Genomic DNA, 14,197 nt, shown 5'->3' with positions numbered 1-14,197 from the left:
AGCGTGTATGGTACACGCTCCTCGCCCGGCATGTCTCGCAGCCCTGGGTCAACACCGTTATCATCACCACCATCACGTATGTCCCCAGATGCGAGTTCATTATTCAGGGACAGTAAATGTGACGAATCTTTCTCGGGGTTCAGCGATATTGGCTCCGATACGCATAGTGTGGACGACCCCAGTACTAGCAGTGGGGGTGGTACCAGGCGGGGTTTTGCTGCCTTAGCAACACGTGCAGGCACGCAGCGGCGTGTCTGCCAGCATGACGTCAGTGGGCCCCTCAACATCAGGTGTTCGTGGAAGGCCTACGGTACGGAAATCTGCCTCAGCATCAAGCATACTCTCACGCAGCTCCAGCAGCAGCAGCAGACGACGTAGCCGTGGTTTTGATGCCCGTCGTGGTGTTGGCCGTGGTGTTGGCGCCAACACCAAACCCCCTGGTGTACTTGTGTGGGAGGATTGCCCCACATTTGTGCCCCAAATACCAACGTTTGATGATACCGACGTTGGTGTTACAGCTTTATTCTTGTATATCGGTGATGATATGGCGGACATGGAATATTTCCAGGCATATTTCGACAATGTCTTCATGGACCATCTTGTGACCGAGAAAAAGACATACGCCCACATCCTCATAGAAGGCGGCATATTACCCGTCTCACGCCTCACGTGATGGAAGGATATGACAATCGACGAAATGTACGTGTTTCTCGCTCTATGTATGTTGATGAAACACTCCGAGAAAGCTGTCGTCCAGGACTATTGGAACAAAGACAGCCTTGTTCCATCGCCCATCTTCAACCGGTATATGTCGCGAGATAGATTTTTGTTGATACTGATTTGCCTTCATTTTGAAAACAATGCAAACGAGGACAGGCAGGACAGACTTTGGAAAGTACGCAAGGTATTCAGCGACCTGAGAGGGAAGTTCAGGGATTATTTTGTACCTGGATATGTCGTCTCCTCGGTGAATCGTCGATAACAGAATGTCGTTATCGACGAGTCGCTGGTATTGTTCAAGGGTAGACTGGCATTCAAACAGTACATCCCTTCCAAGCGGCACCGTTTTGGCCTCAAGTTGTTTGTGCTGTACGATTGTGAGGCAGGTATCGTCCAGGACATGATCTTGTATTCTGGTACAGACGTCGACATACCAGCTCAAGATGAACACGGGTTCTCCGGCAGTGTCGTAAAAACCATGATGGAGCCGTTGCTGAACAAGGGGCATATATTGTTCACCAACAACTATTACACCAGCCCCCTGTTGACCAGATACCTCCTCGCCCACAACACCGGCGTATGTGGCACTATGAAGCTCATCAGGAAGGAAATCCCTGTGTTCGGTATAGGTGTGGGTGAGTGCCAGCTGCGCAAGTGGGACAATATGCTGTCAGTGCGGTGGAAAGACAGACGCGAAGTGAATATGCTGACAACGATTCACACCGGTGCCATGTTGGACAGTGGCAAGGTCCATTTTCAGACAAACAACCCCATGTACAAGCCGGACTGTGTCATAGACTATAACGTGAACATGTGCCTCGTCGATAAGTGTGACATGATGCTTGGTGGTGTGGAGTGCGTGCACAGGTAAGTGAAGTGGACGAAAAAGTTCTTTTCCACCTCATGGATGTTTCAGTGCTCAACTGCTACAATACGTACCTGGTGAAGTCCAGCAGGAAACCGTCAATACATACCTTCAGTGCCAGCGTGGTGTCACAGCTGCTGGTAAAGTATGGTAAGGAGGGCTCCGTAGTACCCCGCGGGGTGCAAGCAACAATGCCACACGCAGCCCCAGACAGACCCAGGCGTGGTAATGAGAACTTCGGGGTACACATGCTGCAGTATATGCCAGGCACAGCATCACGGGAGAAGGGTAAACGTTCATGCATAGTCTGCAGGAACACCACACGCAGACCACAAAAGCGGAGACGCATCAGCACCTGGTACGTGGAGTGCAAGGTGTCACTCTGCCCCGTTGGCTGTTTTGCAGCATATCACACACTCGCGGAGTACTGAGTGTGTGTATAGTGTGTTTATATAGTGTGTGATACTGTACAGTGTGTATATATAGTGTACATATGAATATATCTGCGTGATATATGAGAAATAAGTAAAGGATAAGTGAACCATTTTATGATGCACGTAACACAGTGTCTACGGACAGTATGGATGATCTACTGCCATAATATGGTGTACGTGATCACCATACATTGGTTCAGCACGTAAAATGTAATAAAATGTATTTGGAACTGTGTGCAAAATTTGTGCAAAAATATATTCGCGACAACTCGCGCGCCCCACCGGCCCTGGGAGCATACTGCACTGGCGCACGGGGAATGATGACGTCACGCCCTACCTTTCGGACCCCATAGCTGCCAAAGTAAGTAAAATTTCGAACTTTCGTTGCTATACCCATATACAGGGAGGGGTTTTTGACACTTTCCAAACAAAAATAATTTTTTCCCGAGGTTTCATTTCTTGCACACTCTGGGGCGTCATATTTATAGGCCGCGCAGTTAAAGGGTTAAGGTGGCGTTTGTGGGGCGTATACTCACGATGCACCCCTAGGAGGCCCCGGCATGATCGGCGATATTTTCTTGTTGGGTGTCCTGCCTCTAATTGTGGCTCCATGGTGGGTGTGGGGGCACATTCGTGAATGAATGTTTCTTTTTCGTCCTCATGTTAAATTCTGTTTCTCCTTTACCTTCTCAGGCTCGTGGGGTGGGGGACCAAGCCCCCGAGTCGGTCCGTGTTGGAAGACCGGGCTCTGCAGCCTCCCCTGCATTGGGCCCCAACCAAGTACCTCCTTTGGCTTTTCTGACTACTTCCCTCAGCTCCCCTCCATCCTCAGTGGTTGAGTCGAGCCCCACACCCCCAGTGGTGACTACCTCGTCCCATGGCTCGGCTCAGTCTCTAGTTGTAACTACTGCGCCTTTTAACCCCTCTCTCTCTGGGGGTTCTCAACGCCGTCCTCGACACGTCCGCACTCGCTCGATTCCTTCCCGTTCTGATGTCTATCAAATCTTGTTTGGTCCCGCTTCGTGAGCCAAATACTTTGATGTCCTCCCTCTTGATTCTGCGCCTCCTGACGATTACTCCTTCCATCGGCATATTGTTGAGTCCATGCATGCCTCTGTTACCTTCAACCCCACTCGTCTCGGTACACGTGTCGTTGCTGCTCCTTCTCAGGATGCAGCTTCCCGCTTGGCTGCCTTATCCTGCCTTGGCGAGACCCCTGTTTGGGTCTCAAAGAACGCTCGGTTTAATGCCAGTGTTGGCACAATTCTCCTCCCACCCCATGTTGCAACCGGTGTTCGGAATCTGCAGGACTACTACGATGATATTCGGCATATCCTCGATGCCCAAGGCCATTCTGTCCTCCAGGTAGACACGTTTACTCGTCCCCCTCGTGGTCGTCGCCGTCAACCCCTTCGGGTTGTGAAGATTACCTTTGATGGTAGGACCCTTCCACCCTCTGTCATTCTTGCTGGTGCCAGGTGCGCTATCCAGGAGTAAATTCCTTCTCCTAGGCTCTGTAACAAGTGCTGGAGGTTTGGGCATGGTGCTCTCCACTGCTTTGGGACTGTCTCTCTCTGTCCTTCGTGTGGGAGCGAAGGTCACTCTAAGGCGGAGTTCACTTCTCCCCAGGCTCGCTGCCTCAATTGTGGTGAGGCCCATCCTACCTTCTCCCGTGCGTGTATCCATTTCAAGCTTGAGGCAGCTGTCCTCAACTTGAAACACCGAGAGCGTTTATCCTTTCCTGAGGCGAGGCGCCAGGTTCGCCGGCTCCCTCCTTATGCTAACGTCTCTTATGCTCGCATGTTGCGCTCTTCTCATCGTCCTTCCCACCTTCCTCAGACTCACAACCGTTTCCGGGCCTTGGACCCTGATACGCTCACTGCCCCCCCTCCTCTGTTCCTTTGAGTTCTGTTCCAAAGGGTCCCCCTCATGGTCCTCTGTCTGGGGGTTCCCCGTCTTTCTACCCGGGCATTACTGACCCTGATCCCGACCCCCTGACCTTCTTTAACGTGCTATGTTGCTCTTTCGCATTTGTTTCTTCCTTGTTCTCTGTTGTTTTACTTTCTCTGCTCGTCGATGTCTATTCTTCAATGGAACGTTCAAAGTTATTACGCCAATTTCCTTTAACTCCAACTTCTGATTTTGCGGTTCTCACCCCATTATGTCTGTCTCCAGGAGCCGATGTTTGGTGCTCTTCCTGGTCGCTTTCATGGGTATTCCTTTCTCTTCCCCCCCCCCCCCCAAGCTGTTGCTGGGGCTCCTAATTCTTCTGCTCTCTTGTTTCGCTCTGATGTTCCCTTTTTCCCCTTACTTTTTCCTTCGCCTCTCTATTGTTCTGCTGCTCGTATCTTTGTGGGGAAATGGTACACAGTTTGTTCCATTTATCTCCCCCCGAGTGTCCCGCTTTCTCTTTCTGATCTGAAACACTTACTGGACTCTTTACCGGAGCCTGTGCTCCTGTTGGGTGATTTCAATTGTCGTCATTCCCTTTGGGGTGATATTCTGACGGACACCTGAGATCGCCTACTTTAGCCGTTTCTCCTCTCTTCTTCCCGCTCTTCTGAATTCAGGTGAACCCACAAATTTGGACTCTCACCCTTTCCTTTCTTGATCTTTCTCTTTGCTCTTCGTCTCTTTACTTAGATTTCACGTGGCACCTTTTTCTCTTTTCGCTCTCCCCTCCCCTTCCCTAGGTGGCAGTTTGCTAAAGCGGACTGGAACCTATTTAGCCTCAGTGCTGCTCTCTCTGACCTCTCCCTTCTGTGTTTCCCTCTCTCACTCTCTCCTCCTTCTTCATGACACTGTCTTCGACGCTCCCCTCCGCTCTATTCCTCGCTCTTCCTCTCGGGGTCCGCGGAAGTGCGTTCCCTGGTGGAATGCAGACTGTGCTCGGGCTGTCCGCTTTAAGCGTGCAGCCTAGAAGAGATACCGCCGTCGGCAGATGGCCGATTCTTTTCTATTCTTTCGGAAGGCGAGTGCGGTGGCTCGTAGGGCCATCCGTATGGCTAAACGTGAATGTTGGGCATCTTATGTCTCCACAATTACGTCCGAAACTCCGCTGCCACAGACCTGGAAGCGTATCCGCAAGATAGCGGGTAAGTTCGTTCCCGATGTTTCACCAGTCCTTCACCTCCGTGGTACTCTTGTGACGGACCCGTTGCAGGTCGCTACCGAACTAGGTTCTCGGCGGGGTAGTTATGATCGTTCGTCCACACGGAGTAACTGCTCTCCTCCGCCTCTGTTCGTCTAATGATCAACATAACACCATACTGTCGGGCTGCTAGAGAGTCCATAGTGAGATTTAACTTGCAAAGCAGGATTAAAACGCAAAACCGAGGGGAGCGAGGGTGAGAGAGAGAGAGAGAGAGTGTGTGTGTGTCTTGTGTACTATATATCAGTAGTACTGTTGAGCTACCTGGTTCCCTTTTAGGTTCCCACTTTTCTTCTGTTAGCTCTGGTCTTCATCTTCCCCAATCTTTCCTTCTTCGTAAACCTGTCCTTGAATCTCGTCCTTTCGATTTCTGCACTCGTCTTCATCTTCCCTATAACGATCCCTTCTCTCTCTCTCTCAGAACTTCGTTCTGCCCTGGCCCTCTGCTGTTCTACAGCAGCGGACTCCGATTGCATTCATTATGAGATGCTTCGCCATCTCCCTCCGTGCATGTCTCAGTATTTACCGAGTCTGTATAATCGGATCTGGGAGTCGTCGTCAGTCCCTGAGGGCTGGCTTGATGCTGTTGTGTTCCCTGTTCGCAAACCAGGGTCTTTGGGAACATCCCCTAAGGACTTTCGCCCTATTGCCTTCACAAGTTGCGTCTGCAAACTCTTTGAACATATGGTTAACGTTCGTCTGATGTGGTTCCTGGAACACCATCACCTCCTCTCTCCTTCTCATTTTGGCTTCCGCAAGTGCCGCAGCACAACAGATGTCCTGGTGAACTTGGAGGTTTATATTCGAACTACTTTTGCTGAGAAGACCTCCGTTGTTGCCGTCCTTTTTGACCTGGAAAAGCCTTACGACACCACTTGGCGTTATCATATTCTATCCCAGCTTCATTTTTTTGGCCTTCGTGGTCATCTCCCTCTTTCTCCGCAGCTTCCTCTCTCGTCGTTCCTTTCGGGTGTGGCTTGGTACCGCTCTCTCTGCCTCTTTTCAGCAATACGAAGGTATGCCCCAGGGTAGTGTTCTGAGCACTACTCTTTTTCTGGTTGCCCTCAATGGTCTTCTTTCCTCTCTTCCTTCAGGCGTCTTCTCCGCTCTCTATGTCGATGATCTTACCCTTTGCTGTCAGGGTGATGATTCGCCTCTCCTTCAACGCCAGCTTCAACTTGCAATTGATGCCGTGTCGTCTTGGGCCACCGATCATGGCTTCAAGTTCTCTACTACTAAGACTTCTGCCATGACTTTTACTCGGAAACGGGTCGTTCTTCGTCACTCTTTGTCACTTTATGGTCATCTCCTTGAGTACAAAGATTCCGCGAAGCTTTTGGGGGTTTTCCTTGACACTCGTTTGTCTTGGTCTCCCCATATCTCTTACCTCCGTGTTGAGTGCTCTAAGGCCCTTACCCTCCTTCGGGTCTTGTCCCATACTTCTTGGGGGGCAGATAGGCGTACTCTCCTTGCTTTACATTCCTCTCTCGTCCTGTCTATGCTCGATTATGGTTGTCCTGCTTACTCGTCTGCTTCTCCTTCTACTCTTCGCCGTCTTGATGCTTTGCACCATACTGGTTTGCGCCTCACTTCTGGTGCCTTTCGTTCGACTCCCGTCCTTAGCTTGTTTGTTGACATTGGCTTCCTGTCTCTCCAGGACCCCCGTGATCGCTACTATTTTTAAATTTTACCCCTCCTGCGGTTCCTGTTCCTCTTCACCACCTCCCTCTTTCTGTCCCGTTATCTCGCTTACAGGATTCGCTTTCTGGTCGTATTTCTAATGTTTCTCCTTGTGTTGTTCCTTCTTTGCCCTCGTGGAGAGTCCCCCTTCTACAGTTTTGTACATCCTTGACTCGCATCACTAAAGCTTTTACCACTCCTACGGTTCTAAAATGCCTTTTCCATGAGCACTTTTCTTCTCACTCTCGCTCCGTATCTATCTTCACCAATGGGTCTAAGTCTGCGGATGGTGTTGGCTACTCTGTTGTTTTTCCTGATCGTACTTATGTGTGTCGCTTACCTCAGGAGACTAGCATCTTCACAGTGGAGCTTTATGCTATTCTCTATGCTCTTCGTCCCCTGCTTTCTCGTTGACAGTCTTCCTTTGAAGTTGTTGACTAGTAATGCCCTCATGGCTCTCGGGTCCTTTAATCCGGTTCATCCATTAGTTGCAGAGATCCAGCATTGGCTGTTTCTAATTCACAATAAATTTAAGTCGGTTGAGTTTTGTTGGGTTCCCAGCCATATTGGTGTGTCTTTAAATAAGCGTGTGGATGCTGCCGCCAAGGAAGCTGTCCGCTCGTCCCATCTCTCATAAAGGTATTCCATATTCCGACTTTTACCCGGTTATCCATTCTTGCATCCTAACCTGTTGGCAGGCTTCTTGGTCGTCTGTTACTGGTAACAAACTACGTACTCTTAAATGTTGTGTTTCCTCGAGGCCATCCTCCTACCACCGTAACCAGCGACGGGAAACGGCTCTGGCGAGGTTGCGTATTGGCCATACTCGCTTAACCAATTGTCACTTGATGGAGCGCCGCTCTGCTCCTTATTGTCCTAATTGCATTGTCCCTCTTACGGTCGTGCATATCCTTCTTGAATGTCCTGACTTCCAGGACGAGCGTGTGTCTTGCTTCCCGACCGACCCTCGCGGTCACCTGTCCCTCAATAGAATTCTTGGTGACTCGGATACTTTTGATATCATTCGTCTTATGCGTTTTTGTTCTCGTATTGGGATCCTTGATGATATTTAGCGCCCTCTGATTATCCGCACATTTGATGATGCAACATAGCCTTCCCGGTTTGGTGCCTTCTTTTGATAATTTCTTACTTCACCTTCTACTCTTTGACGTGTTGATGCTTTGCACCATACTGGGTTGCGCCTCAGTTCTGGTGCCGTTCGTTCGACTCCCGTCTTCAGCTTGTATGTTGACACTGGCTTCCTGTCTCTCCAGGACCGCCGTCATCGCTACTGTCTTCGCTATCTTGCGCGGTCCTTGCAACATCCTTCCTCTTGCCTCTTTCGTGCGTTAACTTTTACCCCTCCTGCGGTTCTTGTCCCTCTTAACCACCTCCCTCTTTCTGTCTGGTTATCTCGTTTACAGGATTCTCTTTCTGTTCGTATTTCTAATATTTCTCCTTGTGTTGTTCCTTCTTTTCCCCCGTGGAGAGTCCTCGTTCCGCAGTTTTGTACATCCTTGACCCGCATCACTAAAGCTTTTACCCTTCCAACGGTTCTAAAACGCCTTTTCCTTGAGCACTTTTCTTCTCACTCCCACTCCATTTCCGTCTTCACTGATGGGTCTAAGTCTGCAGACGGTGTTGGCTATTCTGTTGTTTTTCCTGATCACACTTATATGTGTCGCTTACCTCTGGAGACTAACATCTTCACAGCGGAGCATTATACTATTTTCTATGCTCTTCGTCTCCTGCTCTCTCATTGTCAATCTTCCTTTGTATTAGTTGTTGACTCTTATTGTGCCCTCTTGGCTCTCGGGTCCTTTAATCCAGTTCATCCAGTGGTTGTTGAGATCCAGCATTGGCTATATCTTGTTCACAGTAAATTTAAGTCGGTTGAGTTTTGTTGGGTACCCAGCCATATTGGTGTCTCTTTAAATGAGCGTGCAGATGCTGCCATCAGGGAAGCTGTCCGCTCTTGTCCCATCTCTTGTGAAGGTATTCCTTATTCCGACTTTTACCCGGTTATTCATTCCTCCATCCTTGCCCGTTGGCAGGCTTGTTGGTTGTCTGTAACTGGTAACAAACTACGTTCTCTTAGAGGTTGTGTGTCCTCGTGGTTTTCCTCCTTCCACCGTAACCGGCGATGGGAAACGGCTCTGGCTTGGTTGCGTATTGGCCATACTTGCTTAACTCATGGTCACTTGATTGAGCGACACCTTGCTCTTTATTGTCCTAATTGCATTGGCCCTCTTACGGTCGTGCATATCCTTGTTGAATGTCCTGACTTTCAGGACAAGCGTGTGTCTGGTTTTCCGGGTGTCCTCTGCGGTCGCTTGTGTCTCGATAGTATTCTTGTTGACTCGGATACTTTTGATATCGTTCGTCTTATGAGTTTCTGTTCTCGTATTGGCGTCCTTGGTGATATTTAGCGCCCTCTGATTATCCCGCACATTTGATGGTGCTACACAACCTTCCTGGTTTGGTGCCTTCTTTTTGATGATAACTTACTTACTTACATCCTTTCTTTTATTTACATCCCATTTCTCTTACCAACACCTCTTAAATCACTTGCCCATTTGAATTGTGCGAGACCAGAGGCCAGTGGCACATCTACTAACTTCATCTACTAACTTTTTTTTTATATTTTTGTTTGCCGATATTCACAGCATTTCCCGGAGCTCTCAGCAACTCTTAAGTATCATTTTTAAATTGTCTGACAGAGTTACTTCGAAGAAAACGTGAAATAATTTCCCTTGTGGGGTACACCTGACTCGACCAGCCGGTTGTTGTTGTGGTGTCTCCAATTACCATCCTTTGTTATTAAGAGAAGCGATGGAATTCAACCTTTTAATATGAGAATATTACAATGGGGAGGGGGGAAGAGGGTGAAAGGGATTGCAGATTGTAAAGGGGAGGATAGGGAAAAGAGGTGCATGAGAAGAAACGGGTAGGAGACGAAAGAGAGGGGTTGGGGGAAGGTTGAGAACGGGGAGATTGGAAGGGGAGGGAGGAGCATGAGGAGAGGAAACTATAGAGAGCGAGGAGGGGTGGAAGGGTAGGTGAGACAGGATAGTGGAGAGAGTACGGGGGGGAAGGGTCCGAGGGATGGGAGATTAAGGAGTGGAGGAAGGGCAAGGGAGGTGCGTGAAGAGAGTAGTATGGAGAGGAAAGAGAAACAGAGAGGGATTGTTGGAGGGGAAAGATGAAAGGTGGAGTAGATTGGGAGAGGAGAGAGAGAGGGATGGATTTGGAGTGGCAGTCCATCCTCCAAATAGACAGTATGTTTTAATACTAATTGTAACAAGTACAATCCTGACTATCGGCATAGTACATAAATATACTTAATTGCCAGCATCACACCAAAATATTGTGGATATTAGAGTTTATCTGAAAAGCTGTATAGAAAACCACGACCTAACCTAACCTTGGGAGTGTAGGAGGACAAGAATGTAAATAGCATTTATTGCTTCTTAATTACAATTAGTACTTAACCAACAGTGATATTACAGTTTAATAAAACTAATAAAACAAAACTAAAGTAATTCAATAAATTATAAAGTAACTTAGGATATTTTCAATTTTTTTTAAATCTCTATTGTTTAATAAAATTGAAAAGAAATTCTTAATATTTAAAACTTGTGTATATAGAATTGAACACAAAAACTTCAACCTAAATTTTTTTAGTGTATTAACAGAAAATGAGGAGAATATATGGGGAGGTAAATGTAACAGCAGAATTGAGTGTATTTATGTACTATGCTGACAGTCAGGAATGTACTTATTACATTTTGTATTAAAACGTAGTGTCTATTCGGAGGAAGGGTTGTGGAGTGGAGAGGAGGGGTCTTCCTGCCATGGAGAGGCTGGTCACAGTGCAAATGCTGATCTGCCCCTGAGGGGAAAGATGAACACAGTAACCAAGCTAACGTTTGTATTCTGAATGGCCAGTGTAATTGTATTTGATCCAGTAGGTGTAATATAAAGGTGTGTATTAAACCTTGATAAATAAGTCATAGTGCACTATCGAAGGTGGGTGGCATCCCGAATCCTCCTTCCTGCCCCTTTCCGGCAAACTCATCACACAGCAACTGAGAACAGATGTTGATGTCAGTATGCATTGCTAATGAGAGGTAAACCATTAAAGGTGTACAATTATCCCTAGATAGACAGTGCATTATACGAGGCGTGAACACCCTTGATACAGTACCTTCTATGTTTTGAAATGGGTGCACGGCACCCTAAATCCTGAAAACGTCAACACGTCCTCCGAGTAAATCCATTAACACAAGACAGCAACCTAGATATCTAGATATTTTTGATGGTCTGAGAGTATATTACGGTTCCAATAATAGTCTACAGTACTTGTAAACTGACACATAAACCTTTGTCCTAAACAGAGAATATTCTTCAGTTATTACTTTTTTGTTATAAATTGTTGATTTACAATATAAAAATGTTTATGCTGAACTAGTTTTCTTCGAAAGTCAGAAGAATTTGGTTTTCTGAAAATAAAATTCTATTGTATACTCAAATAATTTTGGAAATCAATATTTCAAATTTATATAAATAAAACACATTATCAAATGTAGTGAAACCAAACGAAACAAAACCTTAACCTAACATAACTTTACCCTAACTTAACTATGCATTGAGAGTAAATAATAGCACTAATTATAAATCCATTACCAACAGAATTATTATTACCAACTTTGAATCCATTACCAACAGTGGATCTCCTCCCTGAGGGCAGGTTTATTTTCAGACATCCACGGCAGACCCGCAGAAATCCATGAATCTTAAAACCTTTATGTATGACACATGGAACCCTGACATCTGGAATCTAATATCACTGAAAACCAAAACATAAGTTACAGGAGTCATTTCTATTACATTGATAAGTCCGCAGTGCTCTACCAAACTAACCCTGCGTTGCATCACTCCCAGGACTCCACCAAATGATCCATTTGGCATCATGTCTAGACGGCCACCAATCTCATTGAACTCGATGGTGAAGTTGAGGATCTTCATGACTTTGTCTAACATCTCTCCCAGCATTCCCGTCAGCTCAATGGACTTGCCCTTCTGCTCAATAACAACTTCTCTGAATCCCAGTAATGACGAACGTCTTCTCTTATTTTCAGAGTAATAATTCCCTTAAATTTAAAACATTCAGAGAAGATAAACAATAACAACTTTAAAGATATATTGCTATATCATTAAAAAGCTGCTCACTCAAACTGCACCACCAGTGAGAACAATTCCCAGGGAGCTAACTCAACATTGCACCACCGGTGAGTACATGTCCCAGCTCTTCACTCAACACTTAGTAGTTCTTCACTTAGCAGTTCCTGTGGTGCAGTGGTAAGACACTCGCCCGGTGCTTCGTGAGCACATTCGCCTGGAATTCGTATCCTAGCCGGGGAGGATTGACCGGACGCCAATTCTTAACTGTAGCCTCTGATCACCCAGTAGTGAATGAGTGCATGGATATTAAACGATTTGGCGGGTCGTATTCCGGGTAAAATTAGGATTAAGGACCTGCCAGAAACGCAATGTGTGCTACTGGCTTTACAAGAATGTAAGGACTCTTTGTATATAAATTAATAATCAGTGAGGACGTGTCCCAGGGAGCTTCTCACTCAACACTACACCACTGGAGAGGAAGTGCCCTATGGAGCTGCTCACTCAACACTGCACCACCGGTAAGGACGTGTCCTTGGAACTGCTCACTCAACACTGCACCACCAGTAAGGATGTGTCACTAGTAGCTGCTCACTGAACACTGCACAACCAGTAAGGCCGTGTTCCTGGAGCTGCTCACTAATCACTGCATGTTACGGCCACAATGGGTCGCAACCGGGTTCTTTGCTGGTGGAACTAAAGTTCTGGTATCCGGTCCCATGTTAGTAGTGGCTTTCAAGGAGTGAGCTCGGTAATGCAAGTGAAACACAATGGGGAGGTGCATTGAATACGACACTTCATCAATTATTAATATTTTCACATATAAACACTTTCCCATCACCTCATAATCCTAAAGAAAGTATTACTACACTTAATATGTACAGAAGTGTCTCTCTCATAGGACACTAAGCGCTCCTCAATGCTCAAGCGATGCAGTCTTGTCAGCTACCGTGTTTCCTCAACACACAGTACCGTCCTCAACCAGTACTGGGAAACACCAACGAGTCTACCCTAGCCACGATCCAGCCAAAACAGTCTCACCAGGTGCTCTTCGTGTACGCCCACAATCACTCTCCAGCCTGGTGCTGGCAGAGAATGTCAGCCTCGCGCTGCTGGGCCTCTTCACGTACAAACACAAGGGTAGCGAACCCTTGGCAGGAGCTTCTTGCATCTCGCTGGTTACACTCCTCCATAGCACCTTATTGTCAGTCGTCTCTTCCGTTAGCCAGTCCCGGGTACGCCGAATTCTGTCACTGCTACTTCACAGGTAGACAGTAGAACACTACACAGTTCTTCTCCGGCGGCGGCGGGTCACTGCTTCCGTAAAGTAGAATGGAGTAGAGAGCTATTGGCTGCCCTGGGTAGACTGACTGTCCTCGTATCACAGCAGCCCTACGTCGACTCTGTGGATACAGACACGTCATCAGTACACTGGTCAGTACATGGGACACTAGAAAACATCACTTACGTTCTCTGACATAGACATACAACTCCTCCTATAACAGATGGCGCTGATTTTCTAGGCGCCACCTCACCAGACGTCAGCACCAGCTACCTCTTGAGCTGACTAGGACAGGAATCTAGCGCCTCTTGCTGGTATAATCCTGTCACCACTAGATGGCGTCGTCCAATTTGTGGGGGTTTCGGGAGTGGACTCACAGATGGCACTGACGTCGCTACTTCATGCTCCGACGATGGAATCGTGTTCGTAACACCTCCCCACCAAAAGGAATTTGATTTGGGTTTCTACAAAGGAGAAAACAAACCAAATTAGTACGTTAGCACAAAACCAACCAGACGCACATAAACAATGGACTGATGTGGTGAGGATGTCCTGTCTGCAAAACTGCCTTAATAGGAGAATCTGGCACAAGGAAAACTCGAAGATCATAGGCAATGACCTGCCTGATGCGACTTCCAAACACCTTACTGAGATGCCTGTCAGAGGCACCATTATCTTACGTGTCTTGGGTAAGGATCTACAGAGGCTCGATCTGGGGTGAATAGACACCTCCCTGTGTCGTAGCACCGCAGGTGGCTGGTCGCAGAAGGGTTTTCTTGCACCGATCTGACAGTCCTTCAGGGAGACGGAAATCTGGAATATCGGGGACAGATGATTCGGAGTAACAGCAATAGTCTTTATATCTGTACTTACAGCATAACTGC

At 47.3% G+C, this 14,197-nt stretch overlaps 1 protein-coding gene across 1 annotated transcript; it reads left to right on the top strand.

The window, feature by feature from the left end:
- The first annotated feature begins 1,120 nt into the window (after nt 1-1,120).
- LOC138365384 (piggyBac transposable element-derived protein 4-like) lies at nt 1,121-11,594 on the top strand. Its single transcript, XM_069325696.1, has 2 exons — nt 1,121-1,587; nt 11,543-11,594. Exons 1-2 carry the CDS (start codon nt 1,121-1,123, stop codon nt 11,592-11,594), a joined length of 519 nt encoding a protein of 172 aa, XP_069181797.1.
- The last annotated feature ends 2,603 nt before the right edge of the window (nt 11,595-14,197 follow it).

Source organism: Procambarus clarkii, chromosome 16 (genome assembly GCF_040958095.1).
Source record: "Procambarus clarkii isolate CNS0578487 chromosome 16, FALCON_Pclarkii_2.0, whole genome shotgun sequence".
Lineage (NCBI taxonomy): Eukaryota > Metazoa > Arthropoda > Malacostraca > Decapoda > Cambaridae > Procambarus > Procambarus clarkii.
Note: the sequence above shows the minus strand (reverse complement) of the source record. Positions and strands in the feature narration are given on the sequence as shown.